This window comes from Mustela nivalis (genome assembly GCF_964662115.1).
Source record: "Mustela nivalis genome assembly, chromosome: 6".
Lineage (NCBI taxonomy): Eukaryota > Metazoa > Chordata > Mammalia > Carnivora > Mustelidae > Mustela > Mustela nivalis.
Window position 1 is genome coordinate 2,664,098 of NC_139025.1, and position 25,474 is coordinate 2,689,571.

The 25,474-nt window shown below is 66.3% G+C and overlaps 1 protein-coding gene across 1 annotated transcript; it reads right to left on the reverse strand.

The window, feature by feature from the left end:
• Window positions 1-853: 853 nt before the first annotated feature.
• On the reverse strand, window positions 854-20,836 carry ASPG (asparaginase; the record flags this gene model as incomplete). Its single annotated transcript, XM_082734193.1, has 16 exons — window positions 20,589-20,836; window positions 15,756-15,864; window positions 15,519-15,626; window positions 15,021-15,132; window positions 12,928-13,053; window positions 12,535-12,618; window positions 11,165-11,291; window positions 8,884-8,996; window positions 7,448-7,630; window positions 7,245-7,358; window positions 6,602-6,718; window positions 5,420-5,515; window positions 5,046-5,209; window positions 3,184-3,270; window positions 1,227-1,326; window positions 854-964 (listed from the first exon to the last, which is right to left on the reverse strand). The coding sequence occupies exons 1-16, from the start codon at window positions 20,668-20,670 to the stop codon at window positions 854-856; spliced, it is 1,833 nt and encodes a 610-aa protein (XP_082590319.1). The 5' UTR covers window positions 20,671-20,836.
• Between the last annotated feature and the right edge of the window lie 4,638 nt (window positions 20,837-25,474).

Sequence of the window (25,474 nt, forward strand, 5' to 3'; positions counted from 1 at the left end):
ATAGTCCTGGGACCCAGAAGGACCCACCAGAGCTGGGCTTCCAGACCTAGGGAGGGGTCCCCAGAGAGATTTTATTACCACTCCGCCCAACAAAATCTTCAGTCTGGGAAGCAGAGGGAAGCAGTCCCAGCAGTGGGGACACATCACAGAGTCCGGGGGGTGGGGGGCTGTGATCCTCCAGCAGGTCCGATCTGTGCTGCAGCACGACGGCTTCAGGCTAGACACTAGGCAGCACTTCCTGAAAATGGGCCGCCTCCCGAGACTGCTCTGGTGCAGCACAGGTAGCGTATGGGGGAGGGGCAGGGAGACAAGCCGGGGCACCTCCCCAGTAGGGCCCAGCCCTTCCCAGGGAGGGACCGGAGGATCGGAGCAAATCCGCGACTGGAGAACCTGCGGGGTGGTCAGACGATGGAGTGGGGGAAGGAGGTGTGAGCTGGGGAGTTGGCCCATCTACCCTGGGAATCACGGGGGAGCGCTGGGCCAAGGGGTCCCCATGTGGGGAACTGGCCCTGTGGGGTAGGGTGGGGTCGGGGCAGGCAGGACGTAAAGTAGAAGGATCTGAGGTCCCCTCCGGGCTCTAGGAACCTCCTAGCCGTGGCTGGGGCCTTCAGCGTCATGAGAGCGTGCGTCACAGAGTGGCCTGATAGGACAGAAGACAGGAGGTGTGAGCTTGACCCTGCCTCCGGGAAGCCCTCCCTGACTGCTCCCTTCAGGCACACAATGTGTGCCCCATCTACAGAAAGAGATCTGCAGGCCTAACTGGCTGACTCATCTTGCCCTCCTCTGGTTCCATCCCCAGGACAAGCCCTTAGACATGTTCCCTAAGCCCGAGCCCAGTAGCGTGGGGAAGCCTTCAGTCCTGTGCGGAGCAGAGGGAACTTACTGGGCCTGGGGCCTGGGCACCGGCCCCACCCTCGAGGTTCTGCAGGAAGGTCACCACTTCCAGGTTCCCGGCTGCTTCTGCCTGTGGGAGGGAGCATGTGACCAGCAGCCAGGCCCCTGAGCCCCCTGCCCCCTGCCACCTTCCACCCACCAGGATACCTTCCCTGGCTCTGACTCCTCTCCCCACAGCTCTGGTTTCAGGGAGGGGCCTAGGACGGGAAGGGAGAGCAGGACTGTGGGCACTGGGTGTAGGGGCTGGAGGAGGGGGAGCCAATGGGACTATCAGGAGGCCTTCCAGGAAGAGGTGGCCTAGGAGAGGGCAGCGGGGGCTCGGGGGCACTCACAATACGCAGGGCACTGCGCCCGTCGTAGCCTGGGCTGCTCAGGTCAGCCCCCGCCTGCCACCACGATCGAAGGCCTTCGAGGTCTGCCCTGGCCGCCAGCCTGGGAGAGGGAGCAGAGCAGGACGAGCTGTCGGGGCCCCAGGACCCGCCACAAAGGCAGCCCCACCCAGCACCCCAGCAGTGGCTCGGGCCAGCAGGGCCAGAGTGTGGGTCCACTGCGGGTGAGCCAGTGGCCTGGAGGCTGGGTTCACCCCGCAGGGGGAGCCGTGACTCAGGTCAAGGACACACACACACACGCACACGCACTCACACAAGCACACACACGCACGTGCGCCACCCCACAAGGAGGGCCACTCGCCAGCTTCCTATTTCACAACACAGCCCTCTGGGGCGGGGTCCGCAGAGGCGGGAGGGAGGGAAGTCTGCGAGGAGATGGCGCGGGGGGCCTGGAAGGAGCAGGCGGCGTGGCGGGGCGGCAGGGCTGGCTGGGAGAAGGACCCCGCCCACCTGCCCTCGCCAGGGTCCTGCTCGCCCTCACACCCTCTCAGGGGAGCCCACTCCCCACCCACGGGCCAGGTGGGGCAGCTGTGCTGACCAGGGCTGCGGCACCCGTGGGGGGGCTATCCCACAGAAGGGGCCTCGGAGACTCCCTCCTGGTCAGCCCCCACAGGGGCACCAAGTGATTTCTGGGGTGAATCATGCAGGATGACACGGCCAGCCCCTCCCAGACCTGTCGCCAGCCTCCCCTGCCACCTCCCACACACTGGCCTCCCTGGGCCCCCAGATCCAGCCAGGCAGCCCAGGGTGGACACGCCCTCCCCTGGGCAGAGTCCTGGATGCCCTGGGACCTGGCTGCCACCACCCTTCTCGGCCTGTGTCCCCACCTGTCCCTGGAGCCAATGAGGCCAGCCCCCGGGGCAGCACAACCCGGAGCCAAGCCTAGAAGTCCCTCCAGAGCCGGGGCCCCTCCCTCCCTGGCGAGGCGCTAACACCCCAGAGCGTCTGAGAGCCCACCGTGCCCCCGCAAGCCGGGAAGGGTGGGAGCTGGGTTGGCCAGCAGGGTTTGTCCCCCTGGAGACACTGAATGTCAGGGCGGGAAGGCCTGAGGCTGGGGGCCAGCGGGGTCTCTCCACCCCACCCCATATCTACGCCTGGGACCCCCAGGGTCAGCTGAGGCCAGCACCAAGGAACAGGGGTAGGGGAGGCACTGGCCAGTGGGGACGAGAGGGCCAGGGCTTCGGCGACTACTTGTGGGTAGACCGTGCACACACTCCTCTCCCCCGCCCGTCAGCCTGAGAGCCACGGTCCACACCCCTCCCCAGGCTTGGGGGCTCTGCCTTTCAGGGCTGCGGACCTGGGCTGCCTCCAGCGCCGCACCCTCGTGTCTCTGCTTCCCCACGGCCCCCCTCGGCACCTGGCCCCAGCTCGGGGGCAGCTGACAGGTGGCACGGAGAGACCCCAGGCAGAGCCACGGCAGCAGCCCGGGGATGGGGTGCCAGCGGATGGAGCAGGAAGCGGGGCTCCGCAGCCCCCCCGTGTTCCAGCCCACCCATGGCCAACACGCTGGCTGGAGACCTCCAAGACCCCGACTCCCCACTAGCCCAGGCCACCCAGGCCTGCCCGGGGGTCCCTCAGGGCACCTGTGAGTCCGAGCCCTGCCAGCCCCTGGGGGTGGGCTGGGGCGGGGCCGCCGCTGCCCATGGGCCCCGGCTGGCGGGGGTGGGGACCAGGCCCCACTACCGCGAGGCCTGCGCCGGGGAGGACAGGGACTCAGCAGACCTGTGGCCTGGCTGCAAGTGGGTGACGGCTCTCCTCCCCCAGCCACCCCAGCCTCCAGGGCAGACTCCAGCGGCCGGGCGGGCACGGGGTAGGCCCTCCTCGTCTGAAGCCGGGCCCTTCCCGAAGGCCCTTCCCCCTCCCACCTGCCCCAGAAGCCCAGGTGCCCCGGTGCCCTTACCTGCACAGCTCTGTCCCCGCGTCCTCCAGCTCCTGGGGGGACAGGCAGGCCCCAGCTGCCCGCAGCAGCTCAATGACACCCCGATGCCTGTCACAAAACACAGCGTGCAGACCGCACTGACCGCCTGCCCGGCAGCCGCCGCTCAACACGGCAGCGACTCCCCTGCCAGCCCCCCGCCCCGGGATCTGAACCAGTGCGGCTCCCCCCGCCCCGCCCCACCCCCTCCCTGGCAGCCCAGGGCAATGTCCCTTTACACATCTGGGAAGCTTCCTGGGACTTCCTGGGTCTGCAGGGTGGAGCCGGGTCTGAGGTACCCCAGCACCCTGCCCATGCTGGGGCGTCAGCCCTGACCCAGCCGCTCCTCTACCCACATGAGGCCTTGGCCACAGGCCCCCCCAGTCCCCATCCTAAGAGCCCCACGCACTGCCCACCGCACACACCCGCTGCAGTCAAGGCTGGGCCTGGGGAAGCAGAGTCAGCTGGGCCTGCGCTCTGCCCTTGGAGGGGGGCAGGGATGAGACACTGACAGACGTGAACCGGAAGGTCCCAGAGCAGGCCCCGACCTCTGTGGGTTTCCAGAGGCCGACTGGCCTGGGCCAGGCCTGGAGCCACCCTGGAGTGGGATGGGGAGGTGTGGTGGGGGCAGGGCCGGGGTGGGGGCTTGGGGAGTGGGGGAGCAAGTGGGCAAAGCAAGGGAACAGAACGTGCAGACGCGGTCTCAGCAGAATCGCTGCCTGGCCCCTTCCCCCGCAGTGGCCTTGTACTGTAAATTGCATGGTCACCCCCTTTTAGGAAGCCTGGGTAGGAGGGTGGGGTCCCCCAGGTCTTGCCCTCCCCGCCCAGAAGAGCTCTCCAGGGCCCAGCAGGTCCAGGCCCGGGAGTGAGGTCAGGAGAGTGAGGCTGGGAGACCGGTTTGGGGGGGTGCTGTGGTGCAGGGGGGGGGGCAGGGATGAGGGGGCGGGACCGGGACGGTGAGCTCATCACTCTCGACCCACGCCTAAGAACTCACAGCCTGGAATCTGCACCCAGATCACTCCGGCCCCACACCCCCACCCTGGGAACCCCCGGCGCCGCGCTCACAGCCCGGTCAAGAGGGAGCTACCCGCCCTGCTCTTCACCGGGATGACGTGCCCACCCCAGGGCGCACAGTGCCGGGGCACCCAGGACTGAATCGAGCCCGACAGTCGGGCCACCCCAGGTTCACGCACCCCCAGCCTCTCTCTGCGAGACTCGCCCGCACTCCCTAGGATGGAGAAGCAGGGGCATCTGGGGCCTGGGCAGACCAGACCCTAAGTCAGCCAACCAAGGGCTGAACACGAGGGCCGTGGCCCGCCCCCCAGACACACACACGTGAGCTCACACAGCCGTGTTCACGTGTGCCCTCCCACACTCCCCACCGATACTGCTCTGGGCTCCTGGAGGGGGCCCACTCCACCCACAAGGTCTTCCCAGCAAGTTCCAGGCCCCATTCAGATAGAAGTCCCTAGAATATTGAGCTATGCTCCCTCCGAGCCCTGCCCACCGCGCGGCCACCTGCTCTGAGTTTCCACTGTCAGCCAGAGCGGTAAGGCCCAGCCCTCGGAGAGACGCCAGGCAGGACGAGGGGGCGGTGGGAGCCGGGGACATCTTCAGGCCCGGATGCCTGTCCTTCCAGCCCCCTGCTGGCTGCCCGCCCAGGCCCTGTGCCCAGCCGGGCCGGGGGTGGGTAAGGCTCTAGGAAGCAGATGTCCTTGGCCCTGCCCGGCTCTCCCGAGCAAGCTGGGTCACCACAGGCAAACCAGCAGCCGCCCTATGGCGGCCTGCCCCAGACTCACCCAATGGGACCCCCAGCCTGCATGCCCACTGTGGGGAGCCCCCAGTACCTGCCCTTCACGGCCAGCAGCAGAGGGCTGTGTCCGTCCTCATCTCGGGGGCCCACGTCCACCCCTCTCCGCAGCAGCATGGTGACCGCCCCAGACTGGCCTCCCCGGGCGGCCGCGTGCAGAGGAGTTTGACCGTTAAAGTTCTCTAGGCTCAGGTCACTGCCCTGGGGTGACACAAAGGCTTGTCACCTCCTGAGGGAGGGCTGGGCAGAGTCAGGTAGGCCAGGAAGAGGGGATGGGAAGGGTCAGGGTGTCCCCCAGAAGCAGGGCCTGGCAGAGCAGGGCCCCAGGCCAAGGCTGTCCTGTGCCCCCCACCCCTGCGGGGGGACTGGTGTAGCTGGGGCTGGTCCCCAAGGAGGGGGCAGGGGCCTCACCAGGTCCCCAAGTGCCTGCAGCACCTCCAGGTCACCGGCATGGGCTGCAGCACAGGCCAGGCTAGGCAGCAGGGCCTCCCGTATGGCGTCAGCCTCCTGGGTAGAGAGAGCGGCACCCTGGAGTCTTTGGCTCGTCTGCCCCTGGGGAACCCGGGACCACGGTCTGGATCCGTCCTTCTGGGCCGTGCGCCCAATGGCGGGCCACCTCCCCCACCCCCGCTAAGATGTGATTCCTTGGCGGTAGCCTCCACCAACACCCGCTTTGGGGAGCACAGGAAGGGGTGCCTGGTCCCCTCACCTGGAAAGAAGGGCGCACCTCCCAGGGCAGAGCTCCTACACGCTGCCTGCCCCTAGCCCTGGGGGTGCTGTGGGTCATGGAGGAGCTCCACAACACACCCGAGGGTTGGGAGTGCCAACGGAGTCCCTGCAGGCCGCCTGGGAAGCAGCGCGGCCTGCCCTCAGCCCAGCATCCCCAGCGCGGCCAGATCACGATGGCAGGATCCGTGATGGGTCCCGCAGACGGGAAACTGACACATGTGGCATAACCCGGGGAGCACTGGGACGCCAGGCCTAGATGTCTCGCCCAGAGGTGGCCGTGTGCTGGGTCACTGCCATGGGCCTAGCCCGGCCTCAACCCCAGACCCTAGGCCCTCAAGTGTGACCCCAGCTCCCCTGCTGCTTCCAGGTCTGGGCTCCTGGCTGGGAGGGTGGAGGGGCTGCACCCGCAGGCCCAGGAAGACCCCAGCCCCCTCTCCTTCCAGCACCGGACAGACAGCGTGCCCACCCCGCAGGCTGCGCCCCAGAGCCGCACCGCGCCTGGGGCCAAGACCAGCAGGCGGCAGGCCCTGCACAGCCGCGTGCAGCCGCCAGACGCCCCTTGTGCCCCGCTGGTGACAGGGCCACATTCCGCCTGCTGTCCATGCGCTACGAGGTCTCCACTCAGCTGTTTTGGCCGCTGCCGCCAGGCGCCGCTCCCGCCTGGCTCCTGCCTGACCCCTGAATCCTGGCAAGTCATCTCTGCCGAGCACCCAAGCCCTCCACCCAGGCCCAGAACCAGGCCATGCCTGGCCATCTCCTGCTTGGCCGGCAGTGGCGGGTGTGGTGGGTGTGGCTGGAGTGACCCCGCCCCCAGGGCCCGCCCCCCAGGCCCCGTGCACGTGGCCCGAACACACTGGGCAGTACCTGGCTGAGAGTGAGGAGTTGGGTAGCCCCCCGGCCCAGCGGGCTGCTACTCAGTGAGGGCCGGCGCTCGGCCCCCATGGGCAGTGTCATCTCGCCCCGAAGGTCCCTGGCCAGCAGCTGGGGGCGGAGAACACAGCAAGCCGGGGATGCTTGGAGCCCAGGAGCCCACCGACCAACCCCCAGGACCAGGCACCCCCAGGGCAGGCGGTGAGCCGGAAACCCCTCAGCTCAGTCCCCATCCCCCAGGCCCATGCTTGACCCCAGCCAAGTCCCTGCAGGCCCACCACACTCTCCACTGCCCCAGCCCCACCTCTCCCAAGGACCCTGTGGCCTCTGGCAAGGCTGGCTGCCTCTGAGGTGGCCCCTAGGAAGGCTGGAGGATGGGGGCCATCCTGAGCAGTGCCAGAGCACAGCTCCCCGAGACAGCGGGAGAGCAGGTGGTCTGAGCGGGGGTTAGCAAGGGCTGGTGGGTGCCCAGGCCTCAGAGCTGGTGCTTTCCCCCGACGGGGAGACCCTGCCTTTCTTCCTTTCCGAGCCAGGCACACACCCTGCTGGGCTGGGCCCACCATCTGCCCAGTCGCACCCTCATATGCCCTTGGGAGCCCTGTGACCCCTGCCCCCACACCCACAGCCCGAGGGGCACCTCTTTCCTGTCGTCCAGGGTTAGCCCAGGGTGGCCCAGCACGTAGGAGAGCTTGGCCAGGGCGGCCTCGGACGTCATGTCGAAGCCAGAGACAATGCCGGCGCCCGCCATGGCCTGTGGAGAAAGGGGTGTGAGCAGGAGATGGGGCGCAGGGTCACAGGGCCTGGGCCCTCCCCCTCCAGCTGCCGGCTCCCTGCCCCCACCATGCCAGCTGCGTAGTCAGAGGTCACGGCCCCCTGCAGGCAGTGGGAACAGTTGAGGATGATGAGGCCCCGCTCGGCCGCAGCCTGGAGCTCCCGCAGCAGGTCTGGCTTGGTGGGCCCGTTCCCCGAGCCGAAGGTCTCCATGACCACGCCCTTCAGGGGGTGCTGCAGGAAGGCCCGGACCTGTGGGGCCGGGAGGCAGGTAAGGCGGGTAAGGCGGGCCTTGGCCTCCTGCTCCAGCAGTGGACACCCCAGGCTTGTCCTGCACCACCGCTCGGTGGCAGAAGCAGCCCGGTCTCGCGGTCCGACCCCAGCGGGCTACACAGAGAGTCCTGAGGGTCTGCGTCCCGCTCACCGGTCAGGAGACACCTGCTCCCCTCCGAAGGCTGGACGGCCGTGGCAGGTGTGGCCACGATCAGAACGTCCCCTCCACACGGCTCCCAGCCCCATGGCCTTCACTCCAGCCCCTTCGCCCTGCCCTGTCTGAGACACAGCAGGGGGTGCCCCCGGCTTGGCAGGATTTGGGGAAAGTGCCCAACACACACACACAGGTTCCAAGTCAGCCAGGGGCACCGCCCCCGTCTCCTGCCCTGTGCCAAGGCTCCACTCAGAAGACAGACGACAGGGCCAGACCAGCCCTTTCCGAAGCAGGCCTCCCTCAAAATCCCGGGGGCTCCCACCCCTGCACCAGCATCTAGAGGCCGCCTGACTTAGGCCACGCAGTCTGGCCCCAGAGCCCGCAGAAGGCCTCCGACTCTGAGGGTCTCTGCCTTCAGAGGGGCCCAGGGAAGAAAGGCCATCACAGACCCCCAGCCTGTGAGGGACTCGGAGCCCAGAGCACAAGCAGGGGTGGTGTCGAGGGGCGCGGAGAACAGGTAGCCTGGGGGCCTAGTGCTTGCGGCCCTGTCCCGGCTCACAGGAGCACCGTCTGGCCTGACCTCAGGCCCAGGCTCTGGAAAGGCCGTGACTGTTCACTCGAACTCTAAGGCCCGTCTTTCCTACCTGGCCTTCTGCTGCGCGGGGTCCGTCTCACACAGCACAGGGAGGAACGCCCATCCTGGGCCCAGACTGAGACAAGCACGAGGACCCACAGGGAAAAGACCACCCCACCTGTCCCTAGTGCCCCTGGAGGGGATCGGGTCCCAGTTCACAGACTGTGACCCAGAGCTCAGGGGCAGCCCGCGCCAAGTCCCACCCCATGTGTGGGGACATCCCCATGAAGCCACCCCGGTCCACAGGAAGAGGGGCCACGGTGCCCGGACCGTCACACCACCCCTGGCTAGTGTCTGTGGCCCCAGCTCCCTGAGGGGGCCCACATCCCCGCCCTCGACTGCAGCCATTCCTGGGCAAGGAGAAGGGGCAGTGCGGGGAAGGCGATGGCATGGGAAGGCCACAGGAAGCCCAGAAAGGGTGGTGGGGCCGGGGCGGGTCCCTACCAAGGCTGCGGGGATCCCGGGGTAGAGGCGCAGCAGGCCCACGTCGCGCTCCATGCTGCTGTGCACCACCAGCCGGGCCTTCCCTCGGGCCTTCCGCACGAGCTCCCGGTTGACTGTGGGGGCAGAGGTGCACGTGGGGGACGTGCAGGCCACCGGCCGGCCAGGACCGTTGGCCCGGCTCTCCAGCCCCGCTCCCGATACACACCCTGCCCACCGTCCGCGCAGTCCCGGGCGGGGTGCAGCCGCAGCCTGTGCACGGAGCCTGGGTGGCAAGGAGGCCCCACAGGGACGCGGGCGCCCGGGTCTTGCAGCCCGACCGCAAGTGTGCAGGGGAGGGGGAGGAGAGGCGTTCCCGGACCAGGAACAGCGCCCGCGGGCTTGGAAGCGCAGCGGCCAAACCCCAAGTGGCGTGTCGTCTGGGGTCCCGGGAGAGGCCAGACCACCCAGCCTCTCCTGCCCCGGACCGGGCACGCACCTCGCCCACAGCCCAGCAAGTCAAAGAATGAGCGAGTGAATGAAGAAAGGATGCGTCAGCTCTGGGGGAAGAAAGCCTCCCTCTGGCGCACCCCGAACACTTGAGGGCCAACCCCCCAGACCCGGGAAAGTGAGGGGTCTGTGCCCTTCCACGCACTGGCCCCCCAGAAAGCCAGTGTCCCTAGGGGTCAGAAGGTCGCTGCTCCGCCAGGACCCAGGCAGCAGAGCCCTCCCCAACTTCCATCCTCCCAGCCCTCAGGAGCCCCAGGCCCAGCCCAGGACCCCACACTCTCAATCCCGGGCACAAGCCAGCCCTGATGGGGCAGAGGCCGGGCACTGATGGCCCTGCGGGCTCCAACCACTGAAGCCTGTCCGAGGTAGCAGCTACCATGTCCAGCACAGGGGAACGCAGGCCCCGAGTGGGGAAGGGCCACCGAGGCCACCGTCCTGTGCGCAGAGCCAGGACCAGAGTGGTGGCGAGAGGCGTCTCCAGGAGCCCCGGCCCAGGGCTCCTCCCCACCCCCACCCAGGGGGCTGTGAGCCTACAGGCCTCCTGCTGTTGCTACCAGAGCAATTCACGGGTGATAATAAGCCAGGGAACATTCCGGACACACGCTGCCCTCTCGCGCTGGATCCAAGGGAACTTGGGGGGATGGGTGGCAGGAGGGAGCCCGCGGCATCCATCAGCAGCCAGGGCCGTCCTTAAATTTAGGGCCGTGTGCCCCATCTGGGCGCGCAGATAAGCCGGGGCTGGGGGCGTGCTGCCAGCACCCAGGAATTATGACCGCAGGGGGGTCACAGACACAAAGAGAGCCCACGCTCCCCTCCCTGCGGGCTTGGACCACGCGCCTGAGAGCCCATGGGGCCCCCGGTCCGTCCCTCCCGGGGGCCGAGACGGAGGAGGAACGGCAGCATGGGGCGCACCGAGCCGGCTCCCGGCGCCAACACTCACCAACACCCCCCACCCCAACACTCAGGGCGGGAGACCGAGCTGTCCTCTGCACAGAAGGCCCCCAGGCTCTGTGTGTCCCTCCAGCGCCGCCGACCCCCCAAGCCCCTGTCTACGACGGTCTCGCAGAAGGAAGTAACGAGAAGTGATGACTAAGGAGAGGACGGCTCGGCTGGCTGGGTGGGCGGGGTCCTCCTCGGCCACCCCCAGCAGGAGAGTGGGGCGCGGGGAGCCCCTCTGAACCCAGGCATCGTCCCCTCCCCCGCCCTCCTCGGTGCCCCCCACCCCAAGGCCCCCTCCCTCAGGGCCTGCCTCAGTGCGGCCCATGCCCTGTGGTCTGCCCAGGGCCCAGACAGAGCCCTGCCCTCCCCAGGGAGCTGCGCCCCGCCTGCCGGCCGGGGCATCCCCAAAGCTCCACTCCTGAGCCCCGCAGGGAGCCAGGCAGGGAGAGCAGCCGCCCATCCTTCCGTCCTCACCAGGGCTGGAGGGGCTCCGCGCTGCCAACCCCCACCCCCGCCACGGAAAGGAGGCCAACCTGGTGCCCCCCACTCACACCCACACCCTCTCCTCAGGGCGCCCTCCGCAAGCAGGTGGGGCCCCGCCAGCGTCTGGAGCCCCAGCCATTCCCCAGGCCCGGAGCTGGGACTACCCGCTCCGACACCCCACCTCGGTGGGCCACGCAGGCCGCCGGCTCGGAGTAGCCCCTGACTTCCCCTCCCAGGGCAGAACAGAGCACTGTCCTCGCCCCCGGTTCAGGGGGTCCTCCTCAGCCCCAGACACAGGTTCCCAGCCCTGCTCCCTGCAGAAATCCCAGGGCAGGAGCCCGCATCCACTGGCCCCACTCCCTGCCTGGCTTACTTGTGACATCGGTGCCCATGACGGCCAGAGGGGGCAGGTGGGGGGAGCAGAAGGCCGCGAACCTGCGCGAGTCCACCTTGGTCACTCGGTTGCCCCGAAACAGCTGATTCTGGAAGAAGAGGCAAACCTGCAGGGGAGGGGAGAGGCCGTGGCTCAGCCCCGGGGAGCCCCTGTGCCCTCCAGCCTGCCCCCTGCCATCGTGCCAGAGCGCTCCAAGCAAATGCCAGAGGGCTGCCCCAGCAGAGGCCTACCCCCCGCACCCCTACCCCGCAGTGGGGCAGGGGGCGGGACGTGCGAGGGGCCCCGCCACCCTCCCCTTCCCACTTGCCCACTGCCCCCACCGCGGCTTCCCAGGGAGCCCCCGTGAACTCAGCCCAAGGGTGCGGAGAGAGGCCTCTCCCTGGAGCGGCGGGGTCCCAGCAGGCCCTGCTCTGAGCTCGGGTGGGGGGTGCTCTGGAGCTGCCCACCCCTGTCTTCTAGTCCCTCTAGAGCAGTTCTCCTGGGTAGGGGCGGGGGGCACAGCCACCCCACATGTGGGGGATACTGCCTCCCCAGGGTGGGTGCCCGCCTCCCAGCACGGGGTCCCCTGCAATGTGGGGGGGTGTTGTGAGGTCCCCTGTGGCCCCCCGCGAAGGGGTTTGCTGAACAGGGAAAGCCAGCTGCACAGCCAGACGGGGCGGCCGACTTCTACAGATACTGCAACGCACACACACACACAGCGTGAGCACGTGTAAGAGACGTGATCCGGGGGCGCCGGGGGCTCCGTCGGCGAAGCCTCTGCCTTCGGCTCAGGGCCTGGCCGCAGGGTCCTGCGGTGGAACCCCGCATCGGGCTCCCTGCTCAGCGGGGTGTCTGCTTCTCCCTCTGCCCCACACCCCACTGGTGCATGTGTTCTCTCAAATAATAAATAAAATCTCTTTTAAAAACATTATGTATTTATTTATTTGAGAGGGAACCCAAGCAGGGCGAGCAGCAGAGGTAGAAGGAGAAGCAGACCCGCAGAGCAGGGAGCCTGACGTGGGGCTCCACCCCAGGACCCTGGATCATGACCTGACCCAAAGGCAGATGCTTAACCCACGGAGCCACCCAGGCACCCCTCAAATAATAAAATCTTAAAAAAAGAAAAAAAAGATTCATAATCTGGAAGAAAACACAGCACTCTGTTCCCAGCAGCACCTCTGGGAAGTAAAACGTGGGTGGTGTTTCCTTCTGCTCGCTTTATCTCCGGAGTTTCTCTATGATGACAGCTTAGGTCACGGGGGAGGTGAAGGCAGATCTTTCAACCCTGCAAGTCCCACCCGAGAGCCTCCCCCAACCCCTGCCTACACTCCAGAGGCCGAGCCCCACCCCCACACCAGGGAGGGCGGTACCTCGGGGATCACGTACTGGCCCGCCATGAGCAGGGCGCCCAGCAGGTTCTCCCGGCCGTCGTTCCACAGGGCATGGATGGGCACCTGGGCGAGGAGGCCAGAGACGGGCTAAGGCTCCCGCGGCCCCCGACAGCGGCATTGGTGGGAAGCATGACAAGAGGCACAAAGTCAGGGCAGCTGGACAGGGCTGACAGCAGGCCACGCACCCACCCCGGAAGAGCAGAACCGGCACCGGCAGGACCCACGGAGCTGCCCCGCACAGCCGGCCGGCACCAACCCATGGGCGCTGCCTCTGGGAGCTACAGGGCTGAGAAAGAGGCCCGGGGTCCGGCCCGGGCTCCCCCCGTGGCCTCAGGGAGGCCCTCATGCTCCCCAGCAGGCCTGGGCCATTACCTGGGCGCCCGTGAGGATGACAGTTTTCTGCAGGTTCTCCAGCACGAAGGAGAGCACGGAGGCCGCAAAGGCCATGGTGTCCGTGCCGTGAATGACCAGGAAGCCGTCGTGCTGCCCGTAGTGTCTCTGTGGGGCGCAGCAAACTCAGGCAGGCCTCCGCCCGAGGAAGAGAGGAAAGGGTCCCCGGTGCAGAGGGAGGGAGGCAGGGAGGCACTGGTGGGATCTTGGCCACCGCTGGCCGGGAAAACGTCCTCTGGAGGATCCGCGCTAGACTTCCGGCCAGCATCTCCCCCAGGTGATGGTCAGTCAGGGCTCCCAAGAGCACAGGTCAGCCGGAGGGCTACACCAGGACTCAGCTCAGGACTCCTGGGGAGCCCTGTGCCATGTGACCCCTGCCTCCTGGGCAGGCAGCTGCAGGGGCCAGTGAGCTGTGAGCCCACGGTCCAGCAGGAGAGCCAGGCAAGGACATGGCAAAAGGGCACAACGCACAGCCGGGGCTGGGAGCTGGCGGGTGATCTGGGTGGCTGGCTGGACCAGGACCCGACAAGAGGGCAGGACACTGGCAGGCAAACGTGGGGAAGAGCCCTTCCAGGTTCAGCAAAGCCTAGAAGGCCTCCCAGACACGCTGGCCGCCTCTGCAATTCATCCTGTGGCCACCAACTAGAGGGCAGCCAAGGCTGGGCCTTGGAGGGTGGATGGCCCAAGCTGTGGATGCAGGGGGCACAGTTCTGGGAACCAGCGGGGCCAAACCCACCTGAGGGGAGCATCCTTCCTGGCCCATTGGAAGACCATGCCAGGCTGACCCTAACTGCGGTTGCCGAGCAGTGTGGCAGGCTGGGGCACCCTCTGCTGGCCACATGGGGCACTGCCACAGGCGGGGCCACTAGGGCCCCAAAGGCCCTTTGAGTCTGCGCGCGGCTGGACACTGTGGCCAGGACAGCAGTCCGGGAGCTCAGCAAAGCGGCCAGGCCCCAACCAGAGGACGCTGCTGGCCACACACCAGGGAGACTGCCCCAGACTATGGCCACAGACATGTCCACTGTCAGCTAACGGGCCCATTCAGGAATGTAAGGACCAGGCCCAGGACCACACACGGTCCCCCTCACAGTGAGAGGGATGGGGCCCAGGAGGCTGCCTTCCCCCGCCCCCAGAGGCAGAAGAACACAAGCGTGGGGCGGGGGCCAGTCCCCAGCTGCCGGGGAGATGAGTGTATGCGATGAGCCTCTGAGGCTTCTTAAGGGAGGCAGGTGAGAACTGGGCCTGGAGAGGGCAGAAGGGCGAAGTAGGGGTGGGAGGGGGCAGGAGGCAGTCGGGTGGCAGGCCAGGCTTGTGCAGGAGCGGGGCTGGCGATGATGAGGTTGGGCAGAGCAGAGAGGAAAGCTGACGAGGGGGGTCTGGCACCAGGTAAGGGGTCCGCACTGGGTGCTGTAAACCAGAGAACTGCACAGGGTTCTCTACCTTTTATGGGCCCCAAATCCACTAAGTCCCTGCCTTCAGGGCGGGTGGGGTGAACGGGGGGGGGGGGGGACGGGGAGGCATGGAGCCTGTCAACCTGCAGGGAAGCCACAGCATCCCAGCCCAGGATACGAACCAGGACAGCCGTCTGGGACATTCCCCCACGGGAAAGGAGACATGGCCCTCGCTGCCCATCCTCTGCTTGTACAGGGGAAAGGGCCTGAGATGTAACCTGAGGGTCTAGCACTTTCCTAAAACGGTCATTTCCTGATGCTCCCAAGTCTCAGGCCAGGCGAGCAGACCCCACCTCCCCAGACCCCAAGGGGAGTGCTTCTGAAGCCCCAGCCACGCCCAGCCAACCAGCCCCGCCCATACCCACCCACCCACCCCCCTCCCAGTATACTCAGCTCCACCCACTCCTAGCCACGCCCAGACCCGCAGCCCCGCCCAGTACACACAGCCCCACCCACACTCCTAGCCACGCCCACTCGCAGCTCCCCCAGTACACAAGCCCCACCCTCCCAGCCCCGCCCAGTACACTCAGCTCCACCCACACTCCTAGCCACGCCCACTCGCAGCCCCTCCCAGTACACACAGCCCCACCCACACTCCCAGCCACGTCCACACTCCTCAACTACCTCGATGGTCTGAGCGATCTGAACCCACTCAGTGATGGTCATGTCACTGGAGTCAAAGAGGGGCTGGCACTCCAGCACCGTGTAGATGACTCTCTGGTCGGGGCTGGCGGGCCTGTGGGAGGCAGAACAAGGACTCCCGCTCTGCCCCCTGCTTCCCCGGCCAGCTCTGCTCCCCCCACCCCACCCTGCCGACCCCTGCACCAGGGACTTCTCAGTGGGCTCCATATATCCAGTGTCTTGGCATCCGGAGGACAGGGCCTGGCCTCCCCCAGGGACCTCAGTCCTCAGGAGGGTTCAAGGATGGGGCAGGGCGGTCTGCGCCTCACAGCACCAGCTCTGAGAGGGAGGCTGGGGCCGCCCTCTGTGGGCCAGACAATGACCCTGGGAGGAGAAACTCCGGCAGGAGGGAGCTGGGGGACCACGAGGGGGACTCCCCCCGCAGCCTGACAGCCGTGAAGGCAGCCTTGGCCGAGAGCTGAGAGATAGGGGGACCCTTACACGAGGGGAGACAGCCTCCGCCTCTCTTGATGAGCTTGCATCCACATGTGCTGGGGACCTCGAGGTGGGGGAGTCCGAGGCTCACTTGAAAGGGGGCTGTTGGTGGTTCTAAAGTCAGGAAAGCGTGAAAGGACATCAGTGAGCAGCCAGCCCTGCAGGCAGCCGTCTCAGGACAGCTCTATCCCACTGACAGCCGGTGGTCATCCCCACCTGGGACCCCACGGAGCCCCCACTCACGGCAGCACCAGTGTGTCCTCCGGGAGGCCAGAGGCCCGGGCGTACTCTTCATCATGGAACATAGGCAGTGACCTCAGGACGGCGGCCAGGCCACTCCCAGGGACGAGCACTACGGGCAGAAGCCGGATTGGGGGCAGTGTGGGTCAGGGCCAGCAGCCACCGCTGACTCCTCTAGCCGCTGGCTCCTCCCCCCGCATCGGGACATCTACCCGACATGCTGGGGGCCAGGTCTGGGCAGGGCTCGGGTTTGTCGGGGGAGAAACTGGTGAGGATGGGCAGCTGCTCTGTCTGGACCGGACAGTTTCTTGGGGAGCCCGTGAGACAGCCCCAGGGGCCCTGCCAGGGGCTCTGGCCCCTCCACCCAGGGCCAGGTCACTCTGTCTGCCGCCTTTTCTCTCCGTGCAGCCCAATGGACCTCTGGATCTTCCCCCACTTCCCAGAAGGCCCACACCAGCTCCTGCTCACAGACATACAGTCCAGCAGGTGCTTCACCCCAGCTCGGGTTGCTACCTCCAGGAAGTCCTCCTTGATGTCCAGGCCCACGGCCCCCCCCCACGCACTGCCCAGCTGCCCTTGTACCTCACTAGACCACGTGCAACCCCTCCACAACGCATGCAGTCCAGGCCCTCTGCCTGCAGCCTCAGTGTCCTAGAAACCTGCATCTAATGCACTGGACAGAAATGGTGTTGTGTCGTGGAAGAGCCCTACTACGTTACAGGTGTGTTTCCTAGAAACAAGCCTTGGCAGAGGCTCTCAGGCTTCCAGGTCCTAACCTTTTGTTCCAGCCTGCTTCCTACCAGCACCGTGACCTTGGACAGGTCAGCTAACTTCGCTGGGCGTCTCCCACAGGCCTGGCTGTGCTGGGCCCCTCCTTGAGACACGTTCTTATCGGAAACAAGTAGGAAGCACATCTGTGCTCATCTCACAGTGGCGGACGGTGAAGCGTCAGCCGGGCTGTGAGCTCACTGGGACTGTTTCCCCGCCCCAAACCCCCTCGGAGTGTCCACCTGCCCGTTAGCGCCCGGGCCCCAGCTCCTGCCAATCCCCGGCCAGCACGGGCAGACCGGCCCCATGGCTGCTCAGGGATGTGTGTGGCAGAGGGAACCCCGGTGGGGATGCACCGTGAACAACGTGCCCCCGCCTCGCACGCAGCCCCGGCAGGAGCTCCACTCACGCCTGCCGCAGAAGTAAAGCGTGTGGGCGAGAAGCATCAAGCCAATGGGGCCAGGCGGACAGAGGGGACATCAGCATGCGACTGCCGCGGAGGAACCGGGCAGGGAGAGGCACGGAGGCTGCAGCGGTGCGGCCACGGCCAAGGAAGCGGGAAGAACGGACCCTTCCTGCCGGAGGTCAGATGCCTGCCCAGAGCAGGGGTGGGGGGCACCCTCCTGCGCACTTGGTCGAACCACCCCTGGAAACACACACGACCACTTTCCACCGCAGCTCCTTGTGGTGGGTGACGCAGGGCAGTCTGCAAAGCTGAGGGTCCCACTGCGGGGCAGGTGAGGTGGGGATGCACTTGGTGTGGGTTTCATGGGACACACGTATGATGTGGGTGGTCACCTGCTGACCCTTGGAGGGGCAGTGGCTGCCAGGGACATCCTGCTTCCACGAGGTGGGGAGGGGCAGGGCTGCAGGGCCCCCCGGAAAGGACAGGACCCCGCTGTCCCACCAGCCAGGGAGCATGTGGGCAGCACAGGCCAAACTGACCCAAGGAAAGGCCTTGCTCTCCTGTTGTTCTCGGCACACAATCCTGTGGCGGCGCGGGGGCTGCTGTCCCGCCAGCACAGCACGGGGAAATGCCCAAAGATAAGGGGGCGCCGCCGTGAGAGAGCATCAGCAAGTTAATGAACAAAACAGTTTTCTGATATCCTGGCTTTTTAAAACCAGTGATTTGTTATGATTTCCTTAATCATTCCAAGTAAATGTTCACGTTGAACTCTGATTTTGTAAATCCTGTTATTTTTCTCAGCAAGGGCCCCCACACCAGGTGCCTGTAAAACCAGAATGTGGTCTCGTCCTTGGGCCCCAAAGGCAAGGGGCCACAGCTCTGCACCCACCAAACCGCTCGTGTGCACCCTAGGACAGCAGATCCCCCTAGAACCACCTATGGCTTGGGCACCAGACGTGAGTTTGTGAGCACGTGGGACTGTTCAGGAAGGAGGACCGGGCCGAGGGCTCAGATGCCGCAGTCTGGTGACGAGGCTCGGCGGCGGGAACTCCTGCGATCGGCCAGGCTGTCCTGGCGCTGTCGGACGCCCGGCCCCCCAAAGCTCTGCTCCCTGGGCTCTGTGTGCGAGTGCCCGCAAGGGCCGCTACGGTGGCGGCAAGCAGGGAGGGGGTCCTGGGTTCCTCGGCTGTGTGGGAGGAGGCCCCAGGTGCCGCTCAGCCTTGGGCTCGGGGTCATTATCTGCCTTCTTTTCATGATGCCCCGTGCCGTACGACATCTTTCCTGAACCCAGAGATGGTACGGGTCAAGGGTTGTCCCCAGTGGCTACGGCCTCTGCCCTCCGCTGGCCGTCCTGACCTTGGGCAGGCTCCGACCCACGGCGCTGTGTGCCCTGCAGGCCAGAAACACCAACAGTGCCGATCCTAACAGATTTGCTGTGGCTGGCCTGCGCCCTCACCGCCCCTCGCCACCCTTGCACCGCTGGAGCCCTGTCAGCAGTGCAGGGCGAGTTAATCATTGATGCGGTTCCCATCAGAACTCTGGGGAAGGGCCCGGAGTCCTGAGATCAACAACCCGGGCAGGGCTTGGAGCGGCCAGGAGCCCGGCTCCTCCACCCGCCCTCATCCTGCTCTTGCCCTGGCCTGGGGTGCAGCCCTGGTCCCCAGACACCTTTTCACTCTACAACATTTTTAGCCAGAAAAGCCAGCGAGAGATGCATGTCCCTCAAGAACACGGAGAGCCAGTCACGCACGAGAGCAGGCCCAGGACCCTCCCTGGTCTCAGGAGCCGGGGATCAGGGGTTGCATGATGCTAGAGGGCCAGCAGGGACCAGATCCCACACCTCTTCCTCCTTTGTCCTCTGGCCCGTAAGTCACGGGCTCCCTGAAGCCTTCCTGAAGGGGGAGGACTGGCAGCGCCGTGGGGCAGGGGACGAAGCAGGCCACATGAAGGCAAAGCCCTTAGCCAGGAGCGGAGAGAGGCCACTGTGGCTCGCGAGGACGAGGCACCCCTGCCTCGGACTGGAGGCCACCTGCCCCCTAGCCAGCAGCTCGGCCAGAGCTCTGAAGACCAGCGTCATTGCCAGCTAGGACAGGCTGGCCGCTCTGGACGCAAGAAGGTGCTTGGTGGCCTCACCTTCACCAGGCCAGACGGCCCCAGGCCCAGGGAAGGCTCTAAGGGATTCTGGAAGATTCCTCCCTGTAGGGAAGAAGACCCCCTACCCCCACCCCCAGGCTCTCTTTCCTGAGTCAGGGTCTCTAACCAACTGAGCTAACCGGCCGCCTTCTGAGTCAGGGTCTCTAATTCACTTTCTGAACAGGTGAGTTTGCAGCTTCTCTGACCACAAGGCCGCCCGGGAGAAGCAGGGGAGGGGGGCACAGCTGGTGGGAGGGGGTCGGAGTCCACCGTCTCTGCAGCCCAGCCCCTGGGAGCTGTGTGTTGAGCACAACAGGACTGCAGCTGGCCCCATGCCAAGCCTGGGGGAGCAGGATGGGGGGTGGGCGCAGGGCAGCTACCACCTCTGGGCCCCATCTCCCTCCTCCCAGCCCCGCCGGCTCTCTCCCACCTCCCGGGAAGCCCCCCGACCCCGTGCCCTCCAGGGAAGCGGGGAGCCAGACGCAGGGTCCTGCCCAACGGGCACCCACAGCCCTGCGTGTTCCCGGCGCACGGCCTTTGTGACCTTCCTCACATGCTGCCACTGGTTCAGTGTCCGCCCCTCTATGGCCTGCGGGGTGGGGTACAAGCAGCCACAGCAGCCCCTGCACGGTGGTGTCCGCCGCCACCTCCAGGCTTCAGGTCACGCACCAGCTAATCGGGTCAGAGAGGCAGAGGGCACAGCAGCCGCAGGCAGGCGGGCGGGGTGGACAACCAGGTCCTTGGGCCCAAGCCCCTCCAGGACAGGGCTCTCTCTACACAGGCCTGAGTCCTGGGGCTCTGCAAGGTGGGGCCTCAAGAAATGTCCCAACTCAGTGCTGGCGTCCCAGATGGAGTAACCGGGACCGAGGGGGGAGCGGCCGGAGCCACCAGGAGCCACCAGTGGTGTCTGAGTCACCACTCCCCAGGCTGAGGGTTCGTCCTGGCCTGCCTGGACATCGGGGAACCGTCTCCCCCTCTCCCAGGAATGCCAGAATGTTCCGGATGCTGTGGGCAGGCTTCCTCTTTTTGGGCCGTGGGGGACCTCGCTGTAGGTGCTTGGCCCCCACTGAGGGCATCCTGGCTTGGGGTGGCCTGCGAGCTCCAGCACCCCCGCCCGGGCCCTCACCCCCCAGCAGCAGCCACTGCCACAGAGGCAAAGACAAGATGTGCGGCTCCCTGAAGCCCCCTGCCGCCCCTGAGCACTGCCCCGAAGTGTGTGCCCACTGCTGTCAGGAGCCCTCCCTGCGAAAGGCCAGGCGTGGTCTCACTGCCTCTGTCGCTGGAGGGGAAGGCCTGGACGGTGGAGACACACCTGCCCACTGCCCTGGCCACGGGGAAGGGGGAGGCGGTGGGGCAGAAGCCGCAGGGCCCTTGGGTGGGGGGGCGCCCCTCTGTGCTGAGGGTTCCAGCCACAGCTGAGGGGAAGGGGGCTGAGAGCGCCCCAGAGGGCCCCCAGTGCCCGGCCCTGGCCTGAGAAAGGTCACTGGAGGTGAGAAGGACCCGACCCCCACCCCAGGCATCCGACTCACCGCCCTGCTCGCTCCGCATGCCGATCGTGCCGCCGGTGTAGATGGCCAGGAGCCGTCGCTGGGGCCCCAGGGCGCGCGCCATGCCGACCTCGGGACCGAAGGACCGACGGACCGGGACCGAGACCCAGGGGAGGAAGGGGAGGTGACGCGGCGCGGAGGGCAGCCCGGGGAGGGGCGGGCGTCCACCTGCCGGCGGCAGTGCTTGGGCCCGAAAGCGCGGAGAGCTGTGGGGGGAGCGGCGGGCGGGCGGGGGCTGTCTGGGGGCGGGGCTGCCGGGGCGGGCGGGGGCTGTCTGGGGGCGGGGCTGCCGGGGCGGGGGCGGGGCTGGGGGCGGGGACTGCGCGACCTCGGGCCCTCCGACGGCCGCCCGGTGCAGTGGCCCCCGGTGCTGGAGCGGCTGGGGCCTGAGAGACGCAAGCCAGCGCCTTACGGTCGGCCTGGAGGACCCCCCAGCGCAGTGGGGCCGCCCTCCCCTCCCAGGCGGGGCCCGCAGAAGCCGGTGCCGTGACCACACCCGCGCTGCACTCCTGGGGTGGGGTAAGGCAGAGACCCCCACCGTCCACGCACACAGGTCCAGGAGGGCGGGGGGGGGGACCCCTCCGGGGCTAGAGGCCCTCCCCACCGCCCCCGCACGCCCCCCTGCAGGGCACCGGAGCCTCGGGTCACGGTTCGGGTTCGGTTCCGGAGCAGGTTCATCCCCGAGGCTGGATTCGCCCAGGCTGGATTCCCCGAGGCCCGCATCCGACCTCCGGTGCGGCCTGGGGGAGGGGATAGCACTGTCTCCGCGCTGCCCTCCGCCTACCCATGTGCATTCCAGGGAAGCTACTTTGAAAACTGCCCACGATGCAGAAGTGACTCCGGTGCCGACACCAGCCGGGGACCTGTGCGTCTGCTCTGGCTGGCAGTGTCAAGGGCAGAAAGGGTCCCGCCGTCCTCGAAGCCAGAGTCCGAGACCAAGGTGTCCGCCCCTCCTCTGTGCCCGACCGTCTGCCGGATTCCAGGGTCCAGACCTGTTACACGGACACCGGCCACCCTGGGCTCCGACCGAAGGTCCTCCTTTTACCCTCAGCCCCTGCTTAAAGGCCTGTCTCTGAATACAGTCCCCTTCAGAGCGGCTCGGGGTCAGGGCTCACCATGTGAATGTGGGAGGGACACCGTTCAGCCCCCACCGGCAAAACTCGGTTCCCTCCGTCGCTGGTCGGCATCACTGCTCGGGTCTGTAAAGGTGCTTGTCCTTGGGCGGCTCTGAGCGGTCCTGACACCTGCCAGGGCCCCCTGCCGTTGGAGGAGGGAGCTCCCCGGTCACCCTTTCAGGAAGCCACCCCTTGCCCCGCCCACCAGCACCCTAAGACGTCCTGGGAAACGGGAGTTTGGGGCCAGGCAGGCCTCCTCCCGGGTCACTACCTGAGCCAAAATCAAGAGCCACTTAACCGACTGAGCCAGCAAGGTGCCCGTGAACCATTTTTGTGTATATCCAGGGCCCACTGTGGGTCTCTACAGGCACTGGGGACCTGGTCCTCCTGGAGCTCCCTCCCCAGTGCAGGGGCAGCAGGAGACACCCCCGCCCCCCAGCATCTCCTGGTGACCAGTGCTGTGAGGAGAAATAAGGAAACTGAGTGACGGAAGGTACTGTTCCGGGCAGGGTGGCAAGGGACCATCTCTCTGATGAGCTGACACGGGGGCCGGGTCCCAGGCAGCAAGCAGCCCGGGGAGTCTGCGCCCTGCCCAGGAGGGCAAGGGAGGCCCGTCTGAGGAAGGGAGCACTCGCCAAGGGGGTCAGGCCCAGGGAAGGATTTGGGATTTGAACCCAGTCCGGGCCTGCGCAGGTTTGTCTTCAACTCTGCTGCACGGAGAGAGGCAGGCAGGAGGCCAAGCGGCCGGGGCCGGCGGCTGGGGAGGGCTGGAGTCATACTGGGACGCTCGGCTGTGACACAGAGACCGGAGGGCACAGCTCAGGTTTTGGCCAGATCTTCGCACTAAATGGGGACCGAGTTCTTTTTTTTTTTTTTTTTTTTTTAAGATTTTATTTATTTGTTTGACAGAGAGAGATCACAAGCAGGCAGAGAGATTGAGAAGGAAGCAGGCTCCCGGCTGAGCAGAGAGCCCGATGCGGGGCTCGATCCCAGGACCCTGAGATCATGACCTGAGCTGAAGGCAGAGGCTTTAACCCACTGAGCCACCCAGGCGCCCCGGGGACCGAGTTCTTGACCCGGTCAAGCAAACCTGGGGCAGGAGGCGCGTGGTGGGGCCAGCGGCGAGCTACGCCGGATGCCTTGTGTCTGAACCGGCGCCCGGGTGGCCCGGAGGCAACGACCCAGGGACGGCGCGGGGAGCCGGACGAGGTCGCCAAGGAGCGGAAGACGGACCTGCAGGCCCAGCGCGTGCCAGCTTTCCAGCTCGAGGCCAGGAGAAGGGGAGAGCCGGGGGTGAAAGCGGGGGCGAGGTACACCGAGGCCCAGGGCAGGAGTGGCAGCCGCGCAGTGGGGGCTCTGGGTCGCCGGACCCCCAGCTTGGAGCAGAGGGGACAGACCCCCCACCGGAGGGCTGCTCCGATGGGCCGCTGAGCTCCCCACTGCTGGAGGCCCCACGTCTCCCGCAGGAACTGCCTCCCTGACTCTGGCTTGGGGTCCTGTCTGTGGCCCCCTCCTGGGTGGGGGGGGGCTGTTCCAGGATCCCCCAAGCCTCCTCCACGGGGACAGCCTCACCGTGGCGTCGAGACGGGGAGCTGAGTCTGCAGGACCTGACTGCCCGTCGGTCCTCCCCAGGGTCGCTGCCCCCTTGTCTCTTATCTCTCAGGCTGCTCAGAGGAGCGCCAATGCTTCTGCCCCGGGGGTCCCCGGTCACACGCTTTTCCTCACATCCCATGCACACCCTTGCGGGCACCACTCCCTCCACACAGAGCGGGGGTGCTCCATCCAGTCAGAGTCCTCCCAGAGCGGGACCTGAAGCTGCCCCGTGGCGGAGGAGCGCCGGGCCAGGCAGCCCTGTCAGCCTTGCGCTGTGCGCGCACTGCTCACGCTCCTTTCTAGGGCGTGGTTCTCAGAACGCAGCGCCATGCAGCAGCCGCACCTGGGGCCTGTGGGAGAGACGCCTCCCCTGGGCCCCTCCCCAGCCTCCTGACCCAGAAAGTCGGGGGACCTGAGGGGTCCACGCCGCACGCACGCCCTCCAGAGGTTCTAATGCACACGCGAGCCGGAGAAGCCTGGGCTAGCGCAGGGGCCGGCAGCCTGGACTCGGCCGAATGCGGCCCCGGGCCGTAAATAGTTTTACGGGAATGGCGGTGCCGCTCATTCGCCCTGGTGGCCGTGCTGCGGGCGACGGGCCAACTGTGCGTCCAAGGGAACCCTCCTACCCGGTCCGCGCCTCAAGCCCCTCGTGGGGCCAGGCTTTGGCTCCCCGAGTGCCACCTCCCCCTTGAGCTTGGAGGCCTGGGCGGTCTGAGCAGCAGCCGGAGCGCTGGCAGCTCCAGACAAGCGAGGTCCAGAGGCCCAGCAGGCACACTTGCCACAGCACCCTGGGCGCCGCCAGGCAGGTCCCACAGGCTCCAGGTGCGCTGCTGCGTGGTGCTGCGTTCTGAGAACCACGCCCTAGAAGAGGAGCGTGACCAGTGGCCCGCAGATCGCTGCGACAGGACAGGACCCAGAGGCAAAGCCTCAGGCACTGGCCAGTTGACACGTGACACCTGTTGGGGGCCAGGTCCCCCCTACGGCGGCCCGTGAGCGGGCAGTGGGTGGCCTGTCCATAAGAAGTGCCTTTGGGGGAGGCCTGCAGGGGCGGGAGGAGGGCGGCTTGCAGTCTCCCCCCAGAAGACCTCATCCAGCCCTGGAGCCTTGAGGATGACCTTCGGAGCCATCCAGTCAGAGCGAACGAGCCTTCGAGCCCCGTGTGGTCCAGCCACTGGACGCACTCTCCCCTGGAGCACGGTGCGATCGCGGCCGGGGTGGCGAACATCCGCAGAGATGACTGCCCACCGAGGGCCGTCATACAGCCCCCGACAGCCAGAGAGGGACACCTGTCATTCCCCAGGGGTCTGATGGGTGTGTGGCCCCGCGCCCCCTCCATGTGGCAGGACGGGGAGTCCTCAGCTCTCGGGGCAGAAGCTGACGTGGGGAAAAGCAGCTCACTCCTCTCTCTCCCCAGACAGAGAAGTGGATTTGACATGGGTCCTAAGCTCAAACTTAAATGCTAGAACTACAAAATTTATAGGAGAGAACACTGAAGGGTTTCTTTGTGACCCGGGGTTAGGCAACGTTTCTTAATTAAGGGAACAAGGCACGAACCATAAAACTTTTGAAATGATAAAATAGACTTCGTCAGAATCCCAAACTGCTGCAGGTCTAAAGACACCGTTAAGAAGTGAAGACACCACACACAGAAGCGTGGGTCAGAGACCTCCACGTAAGGCCCGAAACCACCAAACCCCTAAGAGGCAAACACAGGGGAGAAGCTTCATGCGCCGGAGACGGCTGTGCTTTCCCGGGGACAGCACCCAACCGGGGCGACAAAGGACAAGGCAAGCAGGAGGTCAAGTTCACAAACTCGTGTGCCTCAGAGGGCAAAGGGCACAGTCCGCAGAGGGGAAAGCACCTTACGGAGTCAGAGAAACACTCACAAATCGCGTACCTGACATGGGGTTAAATACCCACAACATAGAAAGGGTTCCTACGAGTCAACAACACAGAACCAAACAACTCCGAAAATTGGCAAAAAACTTGAACAGACACTTCTCCGAAAGCCACGTGCCAATGGCCAGTGAATGCAGAGAAGACGGTCCAGCTCCCCATCACCGATCACAGCCAGCATGAGCTGCGACCCCCATCCAGTAAGATGTCCACTGTTAAAAAAAAAAAAAAAAAAAAAGCCAGCCCGACAGAAAACCACAAATG